The following is a 25,117-nucleotide window of genomic DNA, read 5'->3' on the forward strand; positions in this document are numbered from 1 at the left end:
CTACGCTCCAAGGATGCCAAAGTGCTACACCTGCAACCGTGTGGGACATGACACCCGGGATTGTCCCCAACGAGTTCCAGCTCCCGCCACGTACCAGCCCAGAGGAACAGATTCCAGAGGCAGAGGTAGAGGCGGAAGACAAGGCCATCGTGGTCCAAGGCGTGATTCACAAGCTCCACTTGTGACACTGGCCATAACCAACGTTCCACAACCTGATCCAAAGTTCGACAGACGTCTTTTGTGGACTTTAGATAGTGGAGCAGCTGTGCACGTTACTCACAGAAGGGAACTTTTCACAGAGATGGGCGAACCAGAGCCCGAGTATCGAGAACTGTATTCCTTCACCAACCACACTTGCAAGGTTATGGGAAAAGGAACTGTTTATATTGAAGAACTCGATACACACATCCCTGATGTTTATTACATACCTTCAGCAACCAGTAATTTGCTTAGTCAAAGTCACTTGTCTAGAGATTTAAAGTTCCAGGTTCACCACCTCGAAAAAGCAAGTTACTTAGTTAAAGATGGAGATATTGTTGCTGAAACTATGCTGATTGGTGGTGTTTATTACTTAAAGCCAAAGCCTAAAGGGCAAGCACAGGCAAGTATGCAAACTCCAAAAAGGCACAACGTAGACCCAGAGAGAGTTGTCCCAGAGAGAGAAAGCGTTACTGTGCCAAAGGCTCCTAAAGCCAACAAACAGAGAAAACAAAAACAGATTGCTCAGAGCAAGCCTGAGGGTCCTCATGAAACTGTTAATGTTGAGAATTCACTAACTGGTAAACCTTTACATTCCAGGTGTATTCACAAGTGGCACAGAAGATTGGGGCATGCCAGTTTCCGTGTTCTTAGAAAGATGCCGGAGTTCGCAAAAGGTTTGGATCTAAAGGGGTGTAAGGTGTTTTTGGATTGTGCCATTTGCAAAAAGGCTAAATCTAAGGCGGCTCCAATTCCCAAACACGCTACACGCCGGTCAACACGCATTTTTGATTTGGTACACACTGACATAGTGGGTCCTTTCCCACCAACACTTGGTGGCAGAAAGTATTTTTTAACAATTGTAGATAATCATTCTAGATATGGATTTGTATATCCTATGAGAGAGAAATCTGAGACCTTTCAGATCTTTAAAGACTTTGCAGCGTTTGTTTCTACACAATACCAAGTTCGCATCGCCAGAATCCAGAGTGACCGTGGTGCAGAATTCATGTCTCAGCGTTTCCAGGACTGGATGCGTAAGAATGGAATTCTTCATCAGACATCTGCTCCATATACACCGGCTCATAACGGAGTCGTAGAAAGGAGACAAGGGGTTCTACAAACCATGATGCGTTGTCTTCTAGAAGATGCCAATCTCAGTAACGCATACTGGGGTGAAGCAATCAAGTATGCAAATTACATTGTCAACCGTACTTGGAGCAGTGTAATCAATCAAACTCCTTTCTACATGCTGTATGGCTACAAGCCTGATCTCAAGAACCTCCATATTTTTGGTTCATATGCTATGGTGAACACTCCCTTAAGTCAAAGAAGAAAGGGAGATACGGTAGCAAAGAGACTAAGATTTATGGGTATTGATGATAATTCAAAATGGTACAAATTCATTGATACTAAACATGTGATTGTCATTTCACAATCTGCTAATTTCGAGGAAGACATTGACTGGTCCAGGATTCATTCCAATGATCCTGAAGTTTATTTTCCTAGAGATGGTGTTCCAGATGCCACGCAGCCTGATGATAATTCACAGGCAGATATTCCTTCTACCAGTTCTTCACAACCTGATGTTCCGTCTTCGCAAGCCGCGGATGCTGATGCTAGCGACGAACGTGAGGACGAGGATGATGATGAAGAAGAAGAAGAAGACTGGTCTGTTGCTCCTAGACGCTCCAAGAGGGCCACAAAAGGAATCCCTCCACAACGTTATTCATGGCAACTGACAAAGTCACCATTACCTTTGATTTGCAACGTTACTCTTCCTCCAGAGACATTCACACAAATCAAACAGCTTCCTGATTCAGAACAAGACAAGTGGTATGATACAATGCAGGATGAAATGGACAGTTTAAAGAAACTTAATGTATTCACACCTGCAAAACCTCCAGCAAACAAGAAAGTCATTGGCACCCGATGGGTCTATAGAATCAAGAAGAAACCAAATGGTGAGTCTTTATACAAAGCCAGACTTGTAGCTCAGGGTTTCGCTCAACGTTATCCTGAGGACTACACAAACACTTACTCACCAACAGTCAGAACTGAAAGTGTAAAAATTGCCTTAACCACTGCAACTATTCTTGGTTTAGAAGTTTTTCAATTTGATGTGGACTCAGCTTATCTACATGCAGACCTAGATGAAGAGATCTACGTGAGAAGCCCTCCAGGATTCCGAAAGCAAGAAGGGGATACCTGGTTCCTGAACAAAAGTCTTTATGGTCTGAAACAGTCAGGTTTAATGTGGTATTTATGTCTTACTGACAAACTAAATTCAATGGGCTTTATTAAGTCCGAAACTGATGAATGCGTGTTCACAAAAAGATCTAACAATGCATATGAGATAATTCTTGTTTATGTTGATGATATTGTTTATATTGGTCCAAATAAGAAAATGAGTGAGATTTTTTGCCAAAAGTTTGCAGAGATACTTCACACTAAAATATTTAGGACACATTAGCACTTATTTAGGTGTTCAAATTGAAAAGACACAGAAGGGGTTTAGTCTTTCACAAGAAGAGAAAATTGACCACATTCTACATCATTGCAACATGAAAGATGCTAGCACAACAAAGACACCCATGCAAACAGATTTTCACAACTTAACACATGAACCAAGTCCTGAGTTCGAGGATCAAACACTTTATCGTTCAGTCATTGGTTCACTATTATACATTAGTAGTTGGACCAGACCTGACATCGCACTTAGTGTTAATCTTTTATCACGACACGTAGGTAAGGCAACACAATTTCATTGGTCATGCATTAAGAAGTTATTGAAATACCTAAAACACACTAAACACATGAAGTTATTGCTAGAACCAACACACGCTGATCAACCAAAGTTGATTTGTTTTACTGATTCCGACTGGGCGAGCGACAAGAAGTCACGCAAAAGCACTTCTGGTTACATGATGTTCCTAAATGGTTGTCCTGTTTACTGGCAAGTGAGAAAACAGAGTTTTGTTTCATGTTCATCTACTGAAGCTGAATATGCTTGTGTTTCAGATGCTTGTAATTCTCTAACGTGGTTTGATGCTTTGATCACAGATATCTGGACACGTCCGATTCGACCAATCACCGTGACACCCCTTTTGCATTCCAGGTGTATTCACAAGTGGCACAGAAGATTGGGGCATGCCAGTTTCCGTGTTCTTAGAAAGATGCCGGAGTTCGCAAAAGGTTTGGAATGTGTAAACCGCATGCGCAATAAATCACTTTCAGATAAGAACTTTTATGACCTGCGCAATAACTCTTTCTTAGTTTAACTCTTGAGTGTGAGTTTAGGCAGTTCAGGCCTAGCAAACTTTTTAACATCGTGACACCCCTTCTTTTGCTAGTCTGGGCTGACGTCATCAAATCATCAATTAAGGCACATCTTCTTTCGCAGATACTCGTGTTGTTTACTGGCAAGTGAGAAAACAGAGTTTTGTTTCATGTTCATCTACTGAAGCTGAATATGTGGAGCAGCTGTGCACGTTACCCACAGAAGGGAACTTTTCACAGAGATGGGCGAACCAGAGCCCGAGTATCGAGAACTGTATTCCTTCACCAACCACACTTGCAAGGTTATGGGAAAAGGAACTGTTTACATTGAAGAGCTCGATACACACATCCCTGATGTTTATTACATACCTTCAGCAACCAGTAATTTGCTTAGTCAAAGTCACTTGTCTAGAGATTTACAGTTCCAGGTTCACCACCTCGAAAACGCAAGTTACTTAGTTAAAGATGGAGATATTGTTGCTGAAACCATGCTGATTGGTGGTGTTTATTACTTAAAGCCAAAGCCTAAAGGGCAAGCACAGGCAAGTATGCAAACTCCAAAAAGGCACAACGTAGACCCAGAGAGAGTTGTCCCAGAGAGAGAAAACGTTACTGTGCCAAAGGCTCCTAAAGCCAACAAACAGAGAAAACAGAAACAGGTTGCTCAAAGCAAGCCTGAGGGTCCTCATGAAACTGTAAATGTTGAGAATTCACTAACTGGTAAACTTTTGCATTCCAGGTGTATTCACAAGTGGCACAGAAGATTGGGGCATGCCAGTTTCCGTGTTCTTAGAAAGATGCCGGAGTTCACAAAAGGTTTGGAATGTGTAAACCGCATGCGCAATAAATCACTTTCAGATAAGAACCCACCCCTGATGAGAGATAGATTAGTTGGAGGAAGCATGAATGAAATGAAAAGTGGGTACTTTGTGAAGTCCGGACAAAACCTCACAAAGCATAGTTGAGGGGCTATCACAAAGGAGAGATGGTCAATCTACATAGCCCCAGACAGAACTCCAAGATACCTTACTGCATTCCTCCTCCATGTGGGCATAGATCAGGGGTCGGCAACCCATGGCTCTGGAGCCACATGTGGTTCTTTCATCCTTCTGCTGAGGCTCTCTGTCACTGGTCGATGCCACCATTTTGAGAGGAGCTTCCGGTTAGGGGGGGAAGCACAGTGCTCCAGGAGGAGACTCTATGGCAAAGGACGGGTTTTCCAGTTGGCTCCACAATTGATAGGGCTTTCAGTTAGCACAGAAAGAGGGGCGGAAAGGACACCGCACTAGGAGGAGACTCTATGATGGGGAAACTGTATTTTCGGCTGGCTCCAGAATTGAATGTGGGACTTCTAGTTAGGACCTTTGTGGCTCTTTGACCCCTGGCATAGATCATTAAAGACCAAGCATTGACTACAATTGTTCAGCCAATTATAAATCCATTGATAACAGAACCATCCATCTCATAGTGTTCCGATTTATCAAGAAGGAGACTGTTCTACTTTATCGAATACCTTAATATCACGAGCATTTCTGCTAATTTCGGGCCTACCACTCCCACTTGTATTTCATCCTCTGAAATTGCAGCCAACAGCAGCCACGTAAAAGTTCAGTAGCTTTCAAGCCAGTTAACTGAGGAAAAAATAAAAATATAAGAAACATGTAGCTGAGGCAATCACATGCTGCCTTATGGGACTGCTGGACTGTTATGGTTTTATTTGAGGGGGGGGGGGTTCTGAAAAACCATGTAAGATGGGAGGGTCTGCTCTTGCTAGACCCCAGTATAATATAGTCCACCCCGATGCAGAAATCAAACTGTGAAGATACACTTACACATTCCATGAACTTTTTATCAAGATGGAAAAGAAAAAAAAGGTTGCTATTTGAAGGACTGCATTCCTGCACTGTTTTGGACTTCCAGCACTGTCGGTTTTTCTAAATGCACCAGACCAAAAGATGAAGCTGCACCAGATAAATATTTCATTCTCCTCTGAAATTTTGCTGTGGAACATTTTAAATTTGTACAGGGAATAGAAGTACCCAATGCTTGTGCTAATGCACTTAGGAAAGCTGGCTAAATTGGGTGAATATGGACATCGAGAAGCAGATGTGAATCAAGATATGAGTCAAGACAGCTACTTTGGTCTAGTGGTTAAAGCACCTGGTTAGAAAGCAAGAGATCATGAGTTCAAGTCCCGCCATAGCCATCAACGCCTTGGGCCAATGACTCTCTCTCAACCCAACCCAACTTACAGGGTTGTTGTTGTGGGGTAAATAGAGACGCGGTGGCTCAGTGGCTAAGACACTGAGCTTGTTGATCAGAAAGGTCGGCAGTTTGGCGGTTCGAATCCCTAGCGCTATGAAACGGAGTGAGCTCCCATTACCTGTCCCAACCTAGCAGTTTGAAAGCACGTAAAAAATGCTAATAGAAAAGTAGGAATCACCTTTGGTGGGAAAGTAACAGCATTCCGTGCGCCTTTGGCGTTTAGTCATGCCAGCCACATGACCACGGAGATGTCTTCAGACAGTGCTGGCTCTTTGGCTTTGAAACGGAGATGAGTCGGGAACCCCCCCTAGAGTCGGGAACGACTAGCACATATGTACGAGGGGAACCTTTACCTTTACCTAAATAGGAGGAAGAGGAAGGTATATTGGATATGTTTGCCACCCTGAGTTATTTCCCAAAAAAATAAAGGAAGGATATAAATAAAATAAAAAAATATAAAAAAATAAAGCAATCATTTCCGAAAAATGATTTATGAAAACATTGAGTGATGAAATCTGTAGACAATTTGGGATGAACTTTAAATGGTGTGGGTGTAGGAATGGCTTTCCAGAGAAAAATTGCAGACTATCCGAACCAGGAGCTCCACTCAGGTGACCCCGAGGACACAAATAAACCTCCAAGTGTTTCAACAACCCTCTAAAAGGATGCAAATGACCAGCTGTCTGCAAGGAACACAAATCCTCCCATTCCCCACAATCCTGTCAGAGCTGAAGAAGCTTCCTGGATGAGAATCGAAGCGTCTTCAAAAGAAAAAGCAAGAAAGCCCAGTTGCCTCCTGAAAAAAAAAAAACACCTTTTGGACATTGAGTGATGAGATATTCAATATTGTATAAAGCAGCAACGGTGATGGAATGTGGCACAACTAGTCCTCAACTTATGACCGGTTGCTTAATAACCTTTCAAAGTTAGGACAACTCCCTCCTCCAAAAGTACTTATGATCCAGGTCCAAAGTTCCAAAGGCCACCTGTCCACAATTATGTTACTGCATTTTGGATGCTTGGCAACTGGTCTGCATTATGGCTGCTTGCAAAGTCCTAGAATCACATTGCTGTGATTTGCAAATTTTTTGCTGAAAACTCTTCTGTACTTCTGGTTTTAGACAAAAGTGATTCATAGGATTCACTTAATGCCTGCTGCAGTAAAAAAAAGATTGCAAATTTGATTGGTCACGTGATGACCCACTTTCCTACCATCGTGACTTGTGACCGTAATGGGCGTGCTCTGTTATGGTCGTAAGTCGAGGACTAACTTTAAGAAGTGGATTCCTAGGAGAGAAGAGGTACAATCCAGAGGAATAAGAGTGTTCTGACCTGGCCTCCTTCACAGAAGCAAGAAACAGATTCCCTGCGAAGGAAAACCCCTCTTTATTTACACATTGGAATAAACTGCATTCACCAACAGAAAGTCCAGGCATGAGTCCTGCAAGAAGTTAACTGAAACAATAGCCATAATAAATGCAAAGTTGGGAGCACCCAGCCGGGAGGCTGCAAATTAAGTCAGTTCAAACAGAGAAATAGACCAACCTCAGTTCTGGCAAGGCAATCTTTGTCACACGAAACACACAAGGAGCAAACTTTCCAGAATGTGTATGGTTGTATGCAACAACCAAAGCACTCCCCTTTCCTCCTATTTATTCCCCAGCCAGGGAGGGGCCAGTCAGCATCCATGTTTGTTTTGCTTCCCGAGCCAGCTCATTGTCCTCCATTGTTCACCTCTCCTATTTGCTCTGGGCATATACGCGCATCTGAAACAGGCCCCAGCTGTTCCTCCTCCTCACTCATCTCTGACTCCAAAGGCAGATGCCTCTCTGGCTGGGAACTGTCGGATGGCACTGGTTCTATCTCTGTGTTCGATGCTGGGCATCCACCAGAGCCTTCCCCAGGCTCCAGAACTGGCCCAAGTTCTTCCCCAACCTCCTCATCATCCGAGTCTGTCACCAGTTCTGCTGGCAGCTGGCGGGACACAACAAAGAGGCAACTCAGTCTAGAGCAGAGGTGGGTTGCTACCGGTTTGCACCGGTTCGGAGCAAACTAGTAGTGGAAATTGTGAGTGGGTCACCGAACCGATACAGACGGCAGGCTTGCCATGCCCCCAAACCAGTTTCCCAGTCGCCGCAGCATGTTTTTTTGACATTTAAAATGTACTGGGCATGAGCTGGGCATTGAACCGGCAGTAACAGTGACAGAAACCCACCCCTGGTCTAGAGGTTGCCTGTGAGAGAAAGAGGGTGAAGAAAAGCCCTTCCCTAATAGTTCCCAGAGTATATTGTAGATGCAGCTAGTAGAGTCTTCAGTCTGGCAAGATTCTGTCTATCAGCGTGAAAACAAGCATGAAGTCAGTTTGGAAGGATCACTGCCTGTCATTCTTCGTTTGGGGCCTGACAAAAGCTATGGCCAGATTGTATGAAATTGTTGAAGAAGAAAGTCACTTAAGGGCAGCAGGGACAGGTTGTAACCTAATTACAGATACAGCCATTAATTGGGTTCATTAGCAAAAGGTGGGGGAAAGGCCAGCAAAATAGGGTCAAAAGGTGTCTGAGCAACGAGTCAAACCAGTGGCAAGCAGCAGTTCCTTGTTAGCATTGTAATTATTGCCCCATTCCTGGGAACAAGTTAGTGCCCCAAACACTTCCTGTTTGTACACTGTATTATAAAGCCTTAGTAAGACCATACTTTGAATACAGCATCCAGTTTTGGTCACCATATTATAAAAAAGATGTAGAGACTCTTGAAAGATTGCAGAAAAGTGAAACACAAATGACTGGATGGATATGAACAACAGTTGCAAGAATTGTGTTATGTCTAGTTTAATGAAAAGAAGGACTAGGGGAGACATGGTAGCAGTATTCAAATATTTAAAGTGCTGGGGTCAACCTGTTCTTCAAAGAACTTAAAGGCAGGACAAGAAGCAATGGGTGGAAATTAATCAAGGAGAGAAGCAACCTAGAACTACGGAGAAATTTACAGTTGGAAGAATTAATCAAGGGAATGACTTGCCTCCAGAAGTTTTAGGTGCTCTGTCACTGGAGGTTTTTAAGAAAAGATTGGACAGCTGTTTGTCTGGAATGGTATAGAATCTCCTGCTTGAGCAGGGGGTTGCACTAGAAGACCTCCAAGGTCCCTTCCGACTTGGCTCTGTTATATTGAGGGGGGGGGGAAGCATTCTTAGCTCAAGAAAGCCAGAAGTGCACATTTTAGCCCGAAAGTAAAACATTCCAATGTAGGGAACAAGTTAGAGCGGTCAAACTAATGACCAATGAAGAAGACTTTATTCAAAAATTCAAATGAAAAGGATCACTCTGGAAAAGGCCTATCACTCAGCCTGGACACAGCTGTGATAGCACATAATTTAAGCAATCAATGAAAAGGAAATCACAAGTGTAAAGGAAAGCTATTAGGGACAGTGAGTGATGCTGGGAACACACAGAACTTTACTTGCAGCTGTTTGGTTTGCATTATTTACAAGCAAGGCATTAAAGATTGTGTGTCTCTGTGTGTGTGTTTGTGTTTATGCCTGTGGTCAGCCTGTGTATTTCGGTTACTTCTTGATGCAATTTGCTTGCAACAAGAACATGATTGATGTTTTTATATACATTGCAAAAGGTGCTACTTGGCAAAAAATCTTTCCTCTCTCTATTTTTTTTTCTGAAATAGATTAGCAGATCAGTTATTTTGGCTCGGCTGGTAGGTTGTGTCTCACACGAGCCAAGAAATGTTCCAGTTCAGCAGAAGAAATAGCTGGAGAAGGAAGGATCTGTTTTCTCCTTCCGTCTTGAGGCTGGCTGGCTGGCTGGAGTGAAAACTGGGTTCTCTTGGGCAGACAAGTAAAAGCAGTGGAAATGTAGTCAGGTCCAAAGGTGCTTTTCATAAGGTAACTGGACTTTTTTGGGTTTGTTTGTTTTTTCTTGAAGACATTTCATTTCTCATCCAAGAAGCTTCTTTAAAGGTAAAGGTTCCCCTCACACATATGTGCTAGTCGTTCCCGACTCTAGGGGGAGGTGCTCATCTCCGTTTCAAAGCCAAAGAGCCAGCGCTGTCCGAAGACATCTCCCTGGTCAGGTGGCCGGCATGACTAATTGCCAAAGACGCACGGAATGCTGTGGCTCCTTCCCACCAAAGGCGGCTCCTATTTTTCTACTTGCATTTTTACCTGCTTTCGAACTGCTAGGTTGGCAGAAGCTGGGACAAGTAACAGGAGCTCACTCCATTATGTGGCACTAGGGATTCGAACCGCTGAACTGCCAACCTTTCTGATCGACAAGCTCAGCGTCTTAGCTACTGAGCCACCCACAAGAAGGTTCTTTAGTTCTGGCTGAATAGGGGGAATGGAAGGATTATATTCCTTAGCAGTCATCTGGTTGTTAGCATTCTGAAGGTCGGTTATTAGTGCTCTCTCTCTCTCTGTCTCTCTCTGTCTCTCTCTCTGTCTCTCTCTCTCTCTCTCTCCCTCTCTCTCTCGTGCAAACGCATACTCTGATTCAGGTGAGGGTACAGAAAAACCCCAAGGGGTCTCAATGACTTTCAGAGAGCTAACGACTAATGCTGGCTCATTAGCCTAGAAAAATAGATGAGCATCATCCCCTAAAGTCGTCTCTGGCTAGCAGAATAAAACCCACAGGGACTCCTTTACCCTTAACTCTCCTTCTGAGTGCAAATCTGTTAAGCCACATTATGAATCATCACCATCATCATCTTTTAACAACCCCATAATCCCTTGCAGAGTGAAGTGAGCGGAGCTAGCAATGTTTAATGGCTGGATGCCCCTCCTGTCGCCAGTGCGGAGTTTTGTTCAGCAGATATATTTTCATTGTGCCCAGAGTGAGAAATATCTTCCCCTACCTAGGATCGAACTCACAGCCTCCTGTTGTGAGGTGAGAGCTCCACCTCTAGGCCACTGCACCATTCCTGCCTAGCCACATTATGAACATCGGTACTCATTCTCAGCATCAGATGGTTCAAGTAGTGAAATAGTACAACTTCATGTTTAAGTGACCCGGACAAATTACTAAACATCTCTCAGAATTATGATGCAGATAATCATTGCACCTGTTGTAGGCAAACCTGAGATGTACATACCAGATGGCATGTAAGAAGATATGAATTCTAAATTAGACGAAGTGCTGGAGAACAGTTTTATAAAGAGGGACATGAAAGTACAGCTGGAGTAACCGTTGTGTTGACTGTACCAAAGAATGATACTGATTAAATCTGTCTTTTTGTTCTTGTGAATTAGTAAAAAAAAGGTTATGGTGTGCCACAATTCCACCCTACACCAGCAACAGATGACACTTTGAATGCCACATAAGGTGTTCAGATATTTGCTAAATTGGAGGTCACCAAAGATAAATACGAGTCAGTCAGGGGTGGGATTCAGCCGGTTCAGACCAGTTCAGGCAAATCGGATGCTAATTTTGCATCCAGTTCACCGAACCAGTTGTTGAAAGGACTGGCTGGCCCCACTCACCCCACCTCTCCCCTCCCAGGAGTCACCATGTGGTCCCTTCCTCATGCTAGGTAAGTACAGGGCCTGCAGAGAGGCTAAAGGAGAGCGAAGAAAGGCCTACCGGAAGTTGTAGAAGTCATGGAACGGGGCTGTTTTTGGCTTCTGGAGGGCCTCTGGAGCCCGGGAAAGGCCGTTTTTTACCCTCCCAGTGGCTTGAGGAAAGCCTCTGGAGCTTGGGGAGGGTGGAACCCCCCCCTCGTGAGGAGGCTGAGTAGGCCACACCCCCATGGCCACGCCCACCCAGCAACCGGGCAGAAATCGGTTGCTAAAATTCTTCAATCCTACCCCTGGAGTCAGTTGGAATATGAGAAGCAATATATTATAATAATTATAATATAATATAAATATCAGCCACTATCATAAATATGAGCCACCATTATAAGTATGAGCCAGTTGCCCAGCGTCCAACTTTTGTTCAAAGTTGCAACCCGTTGGAAAAAATGACTTATGATTGTTTTTCACGCTTATAATCATTGCAGCATTCCCCATGGTCCTGTGATCAAAAGTCAGACGCTTGGCAACTGGCATGTAGGTATGACAGTTGCAGTATTCCCTGGGTCATGTGATCGCCTTGTATGACCTTCTGACAAGCAAAGTCAATGGGGTAGCCGGAGTTCACTTAACAGCCACGCTATTAAGGACGGTTGTGATTCACTTAGCGCTTGTGGCAAGAAAGGTCATAAAATGAGGAAACCGCATTTAACAACTGTCTTGCTTAGCAGGAGAAAGTTTGGGCTCAATTGCAGTTGTGAGTCAAGGACTACCTGAACTTCATATCTTCAGCTGTAGAGTGGGCTTTTTTGCATGAGAAACACTTGCTCTACTCTTGAACAATTGGTTCCTCTTTAGAAAGATTAAGAAAGCTAGCCAAGTTGGAAATAATACATCTTAATCCCGGAATGCAAACATTGTTATTACACAGCACAATGTCCCATCCATGTGATTATAGGCCCACCTAATTACTCGCTGAGCAGAATATGGTTTTTTAAAAAAACAAAAAGCAAGCGGATCAAAAGCCCACACTTGGAATACTGCATTCAGTTTTGGTTGCCACAATGTAAAAAAGATGTGGAAACTCCAGAAAGAGTGCAGAGAAGAGCAACAAAGAGGATTAGGGGACTGGAGGCTAAAACATATGAAGAACGGTTGCAGGAACTGGGTATGTCTAGTTTAATGAAAAGAAGGACTAGGGGAGACATGATAGCAGTCTTCCGATATCTCAGGGGTTGCCACAAAGAAGAGGGAGTCAAACTATTCTCCAAGGCACCTGAGGGCAGAACAAGAAGCAATGGGTGGAAACTAATTAAGGAGAGAAGAACTTAGGAGAAATTTCCTGACAGTTAGAACAATTAATCACTGGAACTGCTTGCTTCCAGAACTTGCTCCAACACTGGAAGTTTTTAAGAAGAAATTGGACAACCATTTGTCTGAAGTGGTGTAGGGTTTCCTGCCTAAGCAAAGGGTTGGATTAGAAGACCTCCAAGGTCCCTTCCAACTCTGTTATTCTATTCTATTCTATTCTATTCTATTCTATTCTATGTGGAGACAATGGCTGAGACAGTCAATGCCTTCTCTGTATGGATCCAAATAGAATCTGGGTTGCCATATGGATTTTTGCATTAAGCATACAGATGGATTTGATGGCCTAAATGGCTCTCTGCCAACACTGTCATTTTATGAAAAGCCACATTGCTTAGATATGATAATATAACATTAGGAAAAATAATCTAGGTAAACATATTTCAATTTAGGTTTCTACCAAAAGTGTGAATTGTAGCTCTCAGTATTTCTCTGTCTATCTATCTACCATCTATCAACTATATTGGCCTCCCATCTTACTACAGACTGAGACATCTGTCGTACAAGATGAGACAATTTTACCAATCTCTGCTCATCTGGGTGTTGATTGCTGCTGAGGAGGTGTTTGGGTCTTTTTGTTTCCTGTTTATATGGTCTGATTTGAATGATATGTAGATGTTGTTTATGTCGATAGGCCTGTTGATGGCCCATTTGTCTGACTGCCAGAATTCTAGCCAGCATGGCTCTCGATGAGAATTTCTGCGAACTGAAGTGCATTTGGAGACCTCTCCCCGCCAGGTTGACTCATTCAGACCAATTCACACTCTTTTTGTGGTTCGTAAGTCCCAAATCTAAACCAAAGGTTAGCATCTAACTCTAACAAAAAGACTCTTTTCCAGGTTTGGAGCCCAGATTTAATTTTTATTCCTGCCTGAAAATCTGAAGGGTGGTATGACCGTTTATGCTTCTAGGTATAATTGTGAGGCAAAACTGAATGTTTTCAGCCCGTTTGAGGCTTTTTTATGCTATGCCCTGGAAAACAAGTTACTATAGCAGAGAAGCAGCACGCTAGACCAGAATTACTGGAAGACGTGGGTGGAACAGAGTTTAGAGCAATGATTTCTCAATCATGGCAACGTTTACAGGGCTGGACTTCAATGCCCAGAATTCCCCAGCCAGCTGGTGTTCAAACAGGGGCTAAAGTGCTATCTGTCTGGAAGAGTTTACATTTGGTTTCTTTTTATGAGAGGCCGAACTCAAGGACTGCAGAGGCCCTTCCATTTCTGCAATATGAATCATAATGTCAAAAGTTAGCACCTCTCTCCTAGAAGAACGAAATATTTTAGGAAATGTTTTTAAAAGGCAGCATATTATATTTCCCCAAAGGGGAATAGGCAGAAAGCAGCCCCCACCTTTCTTAATAGCCCTCAGCAGATGCCAGCATTTAAAAGGTAAAGAGCTTATTGAGAGAAGCCAAGTATCTAGGTAGCTCTATTCATAAGCAAATAGCCCTCACTCAAAATCCATACCAGGAAAAAGCCATGAAGCCATAATAGGAATTGCCTTTCAGAACACAAGACGCTTCATTGCATCATCCTCAGAAACTTCAACCAAACTTAGCTCAGACAAACTGCTAGGACAGTGATGGCTAAACCTTTTTGTCCTCACGTGCCAAAAGCGCATGCATGTATGATCCCCCCGCGCACCCCAATTTGGGCCTAGCAGGCCTCCCTGAAGCCTCCTGGGACCAAAAATGGCATGAGGGAGCACTGCCCCCCCCCCGCTCACTGCAACCCCTGCACATGCAGGAGCGATCTCCCCCAACCCCCCACGCATGCATGTGTGTCTCCCGTATGCATGACAGAGACCCGAAAATCAGGCGGCTGGTGGGAGGCGCATGCACATGCGCAGTGGAGCTGGGTTGGGGCAATGGCTCGCATGCCACAGAGAGGGCTCCACTTGCCACCTGTGGCACGAATGCCACAGGTTTGTCATCACTGTCCTAGGATTTGTACATGGCCCCATGGGAGTCTGACAACTCCCATGTGAAGACTACATGTGCAAGACTACATGTTATACAATATAATACAATACAATACAATAGTACAGTTGGAAGGGACCTTGGAGATCTTCTAGTCCAACCCCCTGCCTAGGCAGGAAACCCTATACCGTTTCAGACAGATGGCTATCCAACATCTTCTTAAAGACTTCCAGTGTTGGGGCATTCACAACTTCTGGAGGCAAGCTGTTCCACTGATTAATTGTTCTAACTGTCAGGAAGTTTCTCCTCAGTTCTAAGTTGCTTCTCTCCTTGATTAGTTTCCACCCGTTGCTTCTTGTTCTACCCTCAGGTGCCTTGGAGAATAGTTTGACTCCCTCTTCTTTGTGGCAACCCCTGAGATATTGGAACACTGCTATCATGTCTCCCCTAGTCCTTCTTTCTCTTAAGCTAGACATACCTAGTTCCTGCAACCGTTCTTCATATGTTTTAGTCTCCAGTCCCCTAATCATCTTTGTTGCTCTTCTCTGCACTCTTTCTAGAGTCTCCACATCTTTTTTACATCGTGGCGACCAGAACTGAATGCAGTATGTTCTTGCACAGGAACAGGAAGCCAAAGTGCAAAGCCCAAGAGAAGGTATAAAACCCATCCACTCTCAACTCCATGTGGTCAGCTGCCCAGAACCACCCATGTGCTTCTGCTTCATCATTAAGTCCTCTTTCCAATCAGCCTCCATGTTTCCAGTGTCTTTCTCCCTGCTTGGAACTGAACTAGATGGATATTTCTTCCAACGCAATAATGAATTCATAAAGGTAAAATGGGGCTTTCAGAACCAGGATTCTATGTGGGCAAAAATAATGGGGGAAAGAAACTGAAAGTTTCCGCTGAGCCAGTGATTTGGGAAAAACAGTCTTCCGTCGAAGCTCTTATAAACATGAATCGTTATTACAACGCATTTTTTTTTCTGTGTTCAGAATTCAATTCCACCTTTGCTTCGTGCTAACGGAGGGGTCACACTGTTCGCAGGAATTGTAATTCCAGATTAGAAGAGGGCAGAACTATGACAGGGAGGGGTGTGTGTGAAAGTCCTCTATTTATTTAACAATCTCTTCATTTTATATGATCACCCGATTTAAAAGGATTCTGAGTCCCTTACAACATTTTTAATTGAGATAAAAAACAATCCAGGTAGTCCTTGACTTTTGACTGTAATTGAGCCTGTAATTATGGTTGTACATTGTGCTGGTCGTACAGTGGGTCATCCCATGGCTACACATCCAGCAAAACGGGCTATTTCTTGACCGTTTGCTTCTTAATCCTTAGGAAAACTTTGTTCAATAACTTGGAGGATGGAAGATTTTATAGATTTAATTATAGATGGCAATCCTATCACTTCTGAATACACGTTGCACAAGGAATTGGGGAGGGGGTAACTATCAGTCTGGTTCCAAAATAGACAAGCTCAATCATTCCTGCCTAAAGCATATAGATCATATCAAGTTGGACCATTGGCAATGTTTGAAGTGAGCGTGAATCACCTCTACTGAAGAGTAAGGCCAAACTTTAAACTATTATATCTAACGAATTCCCTTGAAAAACATTAAGTAAAGGACTGAAGCCTTGAGGACGCTGACTGAAACTCTTTGCAGTGGGGAATATTTCAGCAAACCATCAAAAATAAGACAAAAGAAAATTCTACATGTGACATTTCCAGAGGTGGGATTCAGCCGGTTTGGACTGGTTCGGGCGAACCGGATGTTAATTTTACATCTGGGTCGCCAAACCGGTAGTTGCAAGGACTGGCTGGCCCCAACCACCCTGCCCCAACCCTCCCAGGAGTCTCCACATGGCTTGTTCATCACCCAGGACCTTCATGGAGGCTCTGGGAGGGGAAAAATGGGCCTCCCGGAAGTTCCGGAAGTTTGGAAACAGGCCTGTTTCCAGCTTCCAGAGGACCTCCTGAGCCCAGGGGAAGCAGTTTTAGTCCTCCCAGAAGCTCGAGGAAAGCCTCTGGAGCCTGGAGAGGGCAAAAAATCCCCCCCACCATGGTGTAAGAGGCTGACTTGGCCAAGCCCACCATGGCCACGCCCATCCAGTGGGGCCATGGGGTACCAAACCCCTTGCTGTAATTTTTGAAGCCCACCCCTGCTACTATATACTGTATGCTCGTGTTCCTCAATCCTGGAAATTTTAAGATTTGTGTACTTCAACTCCCAGAATTTCCCAGCCCATTATGGGGAAACACAGGCTAGGGAATTCTGGGAGTTGAAGTACACAAATCTTAGAGTTGCTAAGGTTGAGAAAGACTAGTGATGTAAACAGATTGTAAGTGTTGTCATCTTTGGGTGTAATGCAGGGGTGTCCAAACTTGGCAACTTTAAGACTTGTGGACTTCAACTCCCAGAATTCCCCAGCCAGCTCTGCTGGCTGGGGAATTCTGGGAGTTGAAGTCCACAAGTCTTAAAGTTGCCAAGTTTGGACACCCCTGGTGTAATGTAACCATTTGGTCAGGATTTGTTTTTGGCTAAGGCTGAATAAAGAAACTGGACAATTACTTGGACAAATGCTGAGGTTGATTTATTACTGGCATTTTCTAAAGCTTATCAAACAATCCAACGGCATCGATTGGGTGTTTATTGTTAGCAGTCAATTAAGTCGGTTATTGCAAATATCGGGAAAACAATCACCCTCTGCCTAAATTTAGATTGAAAAATTTACATCCCACAGACTCCTTTAAATACTGACATTGCCCCAAATTGAATTCAGTTTGATCACCCTTTTTAGTTCTATTACATTTGTTAGCTATATTACTACTGATAGATTAGTAATAATAAATCATTAATAATAGACCATTAATTAGTAATAGATTACTTTCGACTGTACAACTGGCATTTTGCAAAGGCATCTAATGTTTCTTTAGTTTGTGGTTGCAATTCCTTTCAGCTTCATATGAATGAATTAATGATGGCAATAGCAACATATAACAAAATGAAACCTGAGCTTTCACTATCTAACTGGTATACATTGTTAAATAAATTGTCTGACTCGGATTTATTTTTGACTGAAGAGGAAGATAAACATTTTCAACTAAAGCAGGGGTGTCCAAACTTGGGAACTTTAAGACTTGTGGACTTCAACTCCCAGAATTCCACAGCCAGCATGGCTGGCTGGGGAATTCTGGGAGTTGAAGTCCACAAGTCTTAAAGTTCCCAAGTTTGGACACCCCTGAATTAAAGAGACCTAATGTAGGTGCCATGGACACTTGTGTGGGAAGACATATCCATCTGGTTCAGTTCCAAGACGGGAGAAAAGCACTGGAGACAAAATGGGGACTGGAAGCTGATTGGAAAAAATGGTTTAATCATGAAGCAGAAGCACATGGGTAGTTCTGGGCAACTGACCGCATGGAGTTGAGAGAGGAGGGTTATACCTTCTATTGGGATTTACACTTGAGCTTCCTGTTCCTGTGCAAGAACATGTATTCTATTGGCTGTTGTCAGACTCCCATGGGGCCATGCAGGGGTCATAGCTGGCTCTATAGGCAAAGTACAAATCCTAGGTGTTTGTCTGAGATCCCAGGTTCGATTGAAATTTGCTGGGGGGTGATGCAACTGAGATGATGCGATGAAGGGGCTTGTGTTCTGAAAGTGTGTTGGGCAATACCTATTATAGCTTAATGGCTTTGTCCTGGTTTGAGTGAGGGTATTTGCTTATGAATAGAACTATCTATCTCATTATCTTTTAAGTGCTGATTTAAGTGCTGTGGGCTATTAAAGAAGGTAGGGATTGCTTTCTCCCTCTAAAAACGTGTGTCTCCATTTCTCACCCAGGGAAATATAATATTCTGCCTTTTTAATATTTCACAAAATATTTCATTCCTCTAGGAGAAGGGTGGGTGCTAACTTTCTTCACATGCAAACATAAATCATGAGTAAAGCAGCTTTTCTAAATTTGCTTCCACACCCCAGTTAAAATTCTTTGAAAAAGGCCTTTTGGGTAACCCCAACTGTACATTAGATCAAAATAAAGCCACCATTTTGATGGAACTGTTTACAGCATCTCTCAGCAGAATTACCCATTCTTAATTACCATTCATTAATTTAAGTCTTCACGCTTAGAACTCTAATGCCTCAGCTAACGACTGCATTGCTTAGTGACAAATTTTCCGGTCCCAATTGTGGCCATAAGTCAAGAACTACTTGTATCAACGTACACAGAATTACAACAATTCACTTTGCAGTTTAGAGAAGATGGGTTAACTTTTTGTCCAGTTATAATCATTTCATCTAAAAGCTCCAGACATTTCAGAGTTCTTCCATCTATGTTGGTTTTTTGGGTTTTCTCTCCAATGTAATATTTTCTTAAATTGATATAACATGTGGAAGGATGAGGGGAAAATCTTGACCAGAACTTACTCCTGAGCAAAGGGTCTTCGCTTGCATGTAGGGATTATGCTAGGTCAAACCTTAAAAGTTGAGAAACGTGCTTTCAAGACAACATCTAATGTTTATAATTGAATTTCTGCAATTCAACTTCCCAGTTTCATGGAATTTCACAACTTTCTGCCAGGCACGAAGAATTGCCTATTGAATTCCAATTAAGATGGTTTATTGATCATGACTCTACACAAGAATATAGTCAACTAATGGTCTAAATTGTCAATGACTAAAAGTCAATGGAATTCAAGGCAGGTTGGACAGACCATTATGGGAACATAATGACTCTAGCTGATTGCTAGTTTAATTCCACTCCCAGACTCCCCCTGTTCTTCTCCTACATTTTCATAGAATTTCCTGATGGTCTTCTTCTCCACTCCAAAATTGAATACAGAGTAACAGAGTTGGAAGATCGTCTAGCCCAACCCCCTGCTCAGGCAGGAAATCATACACCATTTCAGACAAGTGGCTGTCCAATCTCTTCTTAAAAGCTTTCAGTGATGGAGGACTCAGAACTTCTGGAGGCAAATTGTTCCGCTGATTAATTGTTTCAATTGTCAGGAAATTTCTTCTTAGTTCTAGGTTGCTTCTCTCCTTGGTTAGATTCCTGCCTTCAGAAGCTTTGGAGAATATGTTGGCCTCCCTCTTCCTTGTGGCAACCCCTGAAATAACACTGCTATTCATGTCACCCCTAATCCTTCTTTTCATTAAACTAAATTTACCCAATCCCCGCAACTGTTTTTCATATGTTTTATAGCCTCCAGTCCTCTAATCATCTTTGTTGCTCTTCTCTGCCCTCTTTCTAGAGTCTCCACATCTTTTCTTTATATTGCGGCAATCAAAACTGGAAGCAGTTATGAACCAGGACTGATTCTGTGGGTTTTTAAAACATTAGCACGACATTTTTTTGCAACACTCCACAATATCTCTGAGCAGAGAAACTGGATGGGTGATTCCTATGAAATGCTCCAGAGGGAAGCAGCTATTATCCAAGAATTTCTCACAGGTCAAAATCACCTTTAGCAATGACAGCGAAACCATAATTGAAAAAAAATAAAAAGACCCTTGGGATTGATTCCCTCCTGATTCTCTTTTAGGATTTAGCAACGCACAGAAAATCAGGAAGGCTGCAAATCAGCCTGGTTTGTATCATGAAAAACGGAGAAATCTTCACACGTACCTTTTGGCGTCCTCATGATGAAGCAATGCAAGAATATCACTTTCCATTCATGATATTTTTTTAAATTCCTTTTGAAATAACTAACGATACGGCACAGGAAAATTCATTAGATAAAAGCAAAATAAAGCTAAGTATTTCATCAAGGGATGTATAATGCTTCAAGTATCGTTTAAAGAGCTCCATGGATCTATTGCATGCAACATTTAACTGGCTTTGGTTGATCTCAAAGAGCTGAGCAGAGAGGATCTATTTAGTAAATGGATGAGACATCACCAGGCATTCTCTAAGCTGTAAGCTAGACTGGAAAGTGACATCCTACCAGAAAGTACAGATAGTCCTTGATTTATAACAATTCATTTAGCAATCATATCACATTGCAGCAATGCTGAAAAAAGCTGATTACCTGCTTTTCCCGCTAGTTAAAACTTAAATTCCTTTAAAAAGAGCCTTTGGTTAATCCCAAATATACATTACATCCAGTGGTGGGATGCAACTGGTTTAACAACTGGTTTGGTGAGCGCAGACATATGTGTTTTGCGGGCGTGCGCAGCATTCCAAAACTGCCCGTTTTAAGCTTAAAAACGTACCTTCTATGTCACCACTGGTGAGTAAAACAGCTGTAAAATGGCAATCTGTTGTGCCATGCGAATCAGCTGAGCTAAAAAAAACAGGGAAATATAGGACACGAAAGGGCAGGGACAGGTGGGCATGGCCAACTATTCATCGGAACTACCGGTTCACCCAAGCTGGTCCGAACCGGCTGAATCCCACCCCTGATTATATCAAAAGAAATTTATCATTCTAAAGGAACTGTTTCTAATGCCCACAGCCAGGAGTTCGATCCTGACTGGCTTAAGGTTGACTCAGCCTTCCATCCTTCTGAGGTCAGTAAAATGAGGACTCAGATTGTTGGGGGGCAATATGCTGACATTGCAAATCCTTTAGAAAGGGCTGAAAAAGCACTGTGAAGTGGTACATAAATCGAAATGCTATTGCTAATACAAGGAAACCAATTTCTTTGTATTTATTTTGTACAATGACAATAAAGACTTTGCTAATGTCTTGTGGGAAGCCACACACACACACACACACACACACACACACACACACACACACACACCACTTAGAAGAATGAAATATTTTGAGATATGTTAAAAAAAGGCAGGATAAAATATTTCTCCTAAAAGAAATAAAAATCTTAAGGGAGACAGAAATTCAGAGCCCCAGCAGATGCTGAGGCCACCTTTTAGAAATGCAGATTTGGTAATCCATTCAAGACGGGATATTTTGAACAAAGGCAGAATTAGGTAGAATGCAGTGGTGGGTTTCCATTTTTTAAAATTACTGGTTCGCTCATGCGCGCACGTTCTCTCGCGTGCACAGAAGCGTCTGGGAGAGTGGGTGGAGCCTCCCACTGCCACCACTACCGGTTCGCCCAATCTGGGCCAAAACGGGAGCAACCCACCTCTGATAGAATGGTAGGATTAGTCCTCACCCAATATCCAAACCAGGACAAAGCCATTAAACCATAATAGGAATAGCCCAACACCCTTTCAGAACCGAAGCCCCTTCATTGCATCATCTCATTGCACCACCCCCAGCAAACCTCAACCAGTAGCTCAGAGAAACACTTAGGATTTGTACTTTGCCTATAGAACAAGCTATGACCCCTACATAACCCCATGGGAGTCTGACAACAGCCAATAGAATACATGTTCTTGCACAGGAACAGGAAGCTCGAGTGCAAAGCTTAAAGAAGGTATAAAAACCCCTTGCTCTCCACTCCATTTTGGTCAGTTGCACCAGAACCATATACTCGGTGGTTCTGTTCATTATTAAACCTTCTTTCCAATCAGTCTACATTTTTCCAGTGTCTTTCTCCCTGCTTGGAACTGAACGAGATGGACATTTCTCCCAACAGTCTCCTAGCAGAATTGTCTACAGGTAGTCTTTGCTTAATGACCATTCATTCATTTAGTGACCAAAGTTACAATGGTGCTGAAAGAAGTGACCTGTCCTCACACATACAACCATCATAGTTCCATGGTCACATGATTGCAATTCAGCCCCTTGGCAACTGGCAGAGGTTTATGACTGTTGCAGTCTCCCACCAATCAATCCATCCCCACTTGTGACCTTCCCAGCCAGCTTCTGACAAGCAAAGTCAGTGGGAAAACCTGGATTCACTTAACAACCTTAGCAAAAGAGGTTGAAACACCATATGCCAGGGGTGTCCAAACTTGGGAACTTTAAGACTTGTGGACTTCAACAAGTCCACAAGTCTTAAAGTTCCCAAGTTTGGACACCCCTGCCATATGCAGACACTTGATTATTCACTTAACACTCACATTGCTTAGTGGGTGAAATTCAGGGCCCCAATCACGTTGGTAAATTGAGGCCTACCGGTAATGGCAAGCCACGTTACCAAAATGCTTTGTGTAGTTGCATTCACAAAGTCCCTGAACTTTTAATTTAGAGAGATTCTCTATTCTTCCTTTTCTCTCTCTCTCTCTGTCTCTCTCTGTGTGTGTCTGTCTTTCTGTCTGTCTCTTTCTTTCTCCCTCTCTTTCTCTGTCTCTCTGTCTGTCTGTCTGTCTCTCTCTCTCTCTCTGTCTATCTGTCTGTCTGTCTGTCTGTCTGTCTGTCTCTCTGTGTGTGTGTTTGTGTCTCTCTGTCTGTCTCTGTCTCTCTCTTTCTTTCTCTCTCCCTCTCTTTCTCTGTCTCTCTGTCTCTGTCTCTTTCTTTCTCTCTCCCTCTCTTTCTCTGTCTCTGTCTCTCTCTTTCTTTCTCTCTCTCTCCCTCTCTCTCTCTCTCTCTCTGTCTCTCTCTCTCTGTCTTTGTCTCTCTCTCTGTCTCTGTCTCTCTTTCTCTCTTTCTTTCTTCCTCTCTTTCTCTGTCTCTTTGTCTCTCTCTCTCTCTCTGTGTCCCATGTCAATCATTTGTCCAGATGTCACCATTCAACTACTTTCAAGATGCTGTACTGTAGACAGACCTACCAGCCTGAAAAAAATGAGATTCAAGTAAAAATGCCAGCTCAAAGGGGGTTTGCTTTTTTCTAACAGCCAACGTTAGCTAATATTTTTTCACCCAGTTCCAAATTATACTGTGCAGTTCTACTTTGGAGTCCCTGAACATTTACCGCCTCTTAAAGCACCCAAAGAATCTAAAAAAGGACAAAAAAAGGAGGCTGAATTGAGAACAATTTGTGCTCACTATTGCTTCAATAAACAACGCAAAGTGAGTTTTTAAAAGCCTTAGAATTCTGATTGTTTACATTGCAACCCCGTAGCTGGTAAGTAAGCCACACTCAGCACACTGGGACTTACAGGTAAAGAGACAGAAGATAGAACACGGAACATATCATAACTGGTTGGAAGGTACTCTGGAGGTCTTCTAGTCCATCCCCTTGCTCAAGCAGGAGACCACATACCAGTCAGCTGTTTCGATGCTCAAATGTTTAAATGTCCAGACGGCTCACAGTCATTCAGCAAGCCCTTCTCTGCCCATGTTTGAATGTCCCTTTCCAGGAAATGGAGGCATGGACAGAGATATTGAAACTCTCCATTTTCTTCTGCAAGGATATGAAGCAGCACGGCCAATTCCAGCACGTGTTGGGGATTTTAGACTTTCATAAATTCCATCTAAACAACCCCGCTTGCAGTGCCATCCGAGAAAAGAAAGATAAAAATCGGAATGATGTTTCGAGCGGTGGGGAAAAAAATTCCCTCGCTCTTCCCCAGCTCTCCAAATAAGGTTAGGATGATCCGATAAAGTCCAAATACTTTTTTTATTACTATAACTTACCCTGAATCTGTGTGTGTAGGTGTGCTTTTTTTTTCTTTTTGCAAATTCTCACTCCCGACCATCCTAGAGGGGGTTAAAAACTGGATCCAGCTGAGTTTATGCACCCAGCATCTTTTAAGCTTTCCCAAAGCAATCCCAAATCTTGTATTTTTGAGAGGTTTTTTTTTCATATATATAGAAAGAGAAGAAATGGGGGAAAAGTGAGAGAGCTTTGGTACATTTCTTCTCCTGAACACAGAAGGGGGGGGGGGGGGAAGGAAGCTGATTTCCTTTCCAAAGGCTGGAAATCATTGCAGCAGAACCAGAAAAGGGAGCAAGGTCTTACCTTCCAGGGAGGAAGAAAGAAAACAGCTGGAGTTAAAGGCACCTGAAGAGAGTTTTGGATGGAATCCCGGCTGGTAGTAATTGAAAGGACCGCTGGCATTTCACGAAAGGGACCCTGGTGGTGCTATGGCTAAAAATAGATTTGGATGGTCTTGAAGGAACTGAGGCTCTGCTTGGAAAAAGAGAGGGGAATTTTAAAGGCACAGAAGAGGCTTTCTGGGAAAGTGGAAAGGGAGGACAGCTCTGTGTTGCTTTGGAGTAGTGTTTCTCAGTTTGGCAACTTTAAGATGAAGAGAGGGGGGAACTTCAACTCCCAGAATTCCCCAGCCAGCATGGGTGGCTGGGGAATTCTGGGAGTTGAAGTTCCCCATCCCCTTCATCTTAAACACGGGTTTAGGAGAGACAAATGGAGAGAGATTGTGAGGTGAAAATATGAGTGAGTGGGATTAAGCCAGATCAAGGGGCATTTTTCTGCTTTTTGAAACTTGCGGAGTTTTCTTGCAGACTACCACAAAATCATGTAGTATGAGGATGAATTTAATACAGTGCTTCTGTCTGGCTGGGGAATTCTGGGGATTGAAACCACTAGTGGGATTCCAAATATTTTCCTACTGGTTCTATGAAGCGTGCTTTGCATGCACTTATGCGCAGCTCTTAAAGACCACCCTTGGTGTCAGCACTGGTGAGCTGAGCTGTTTTTAGCTCAGCTGAGATGCAGCAATCCACTCTGCTGTGCGAATCAACTGAAACAAGGGATTATAGGACAGGGAATGAAGGGGGTGGGCCCAACGAGAGGTGATATTTGCAG

The 25,117-nt window shown here is 43.1% G+C and overlaps 1 protein-coding gene across 3 annotated transcripts in view; it reads right to left on the reverse strand.

Annotated features, from left to right (window-relative positions):
• CALN1 (calneuron 1) overlaps nucleotides 1-24,540 on the reverse strand; it is a 402,285-nt gene extending 377,745 nt beyond the window's left edge. For 2 of the 3 annotated variants that reach the window (XM_081941437.1, XM_081941438.1), the window contains exon 1: nucleotides 24,311-24,540. In XM_081941437.1, the coding sequence (XP_081797563.1) occupies nucleotides 24,311-24,409 (99 nt within the window). In that variant the 5' untranslated portion in view covers nucleotides 24,410-24,540. Of the gene's footprint in view, nucleotides 1-23,985; nucleotides 24,041-24,310 lie in introns of those variants that run through there. The other variant, XM_081941440.1, reaches the window with a different exon arrangement.
• Nucleotides 24,541-25,117: the final 577 nt, after the last annotated feature.

The sequence above is a fragment of the Natrix helvetica genome, assembly GCF_964273705.1.
Source record: "Natrix helvetica genome assembly, chromosome: 2".
Classification (NCBI taxonomy): domain Eukaryota; kingdom Metazoa; phylum Chordata; class Lepidosauria; order Squamata; family Natricidae; genus Natrix; species Natrix helvetica.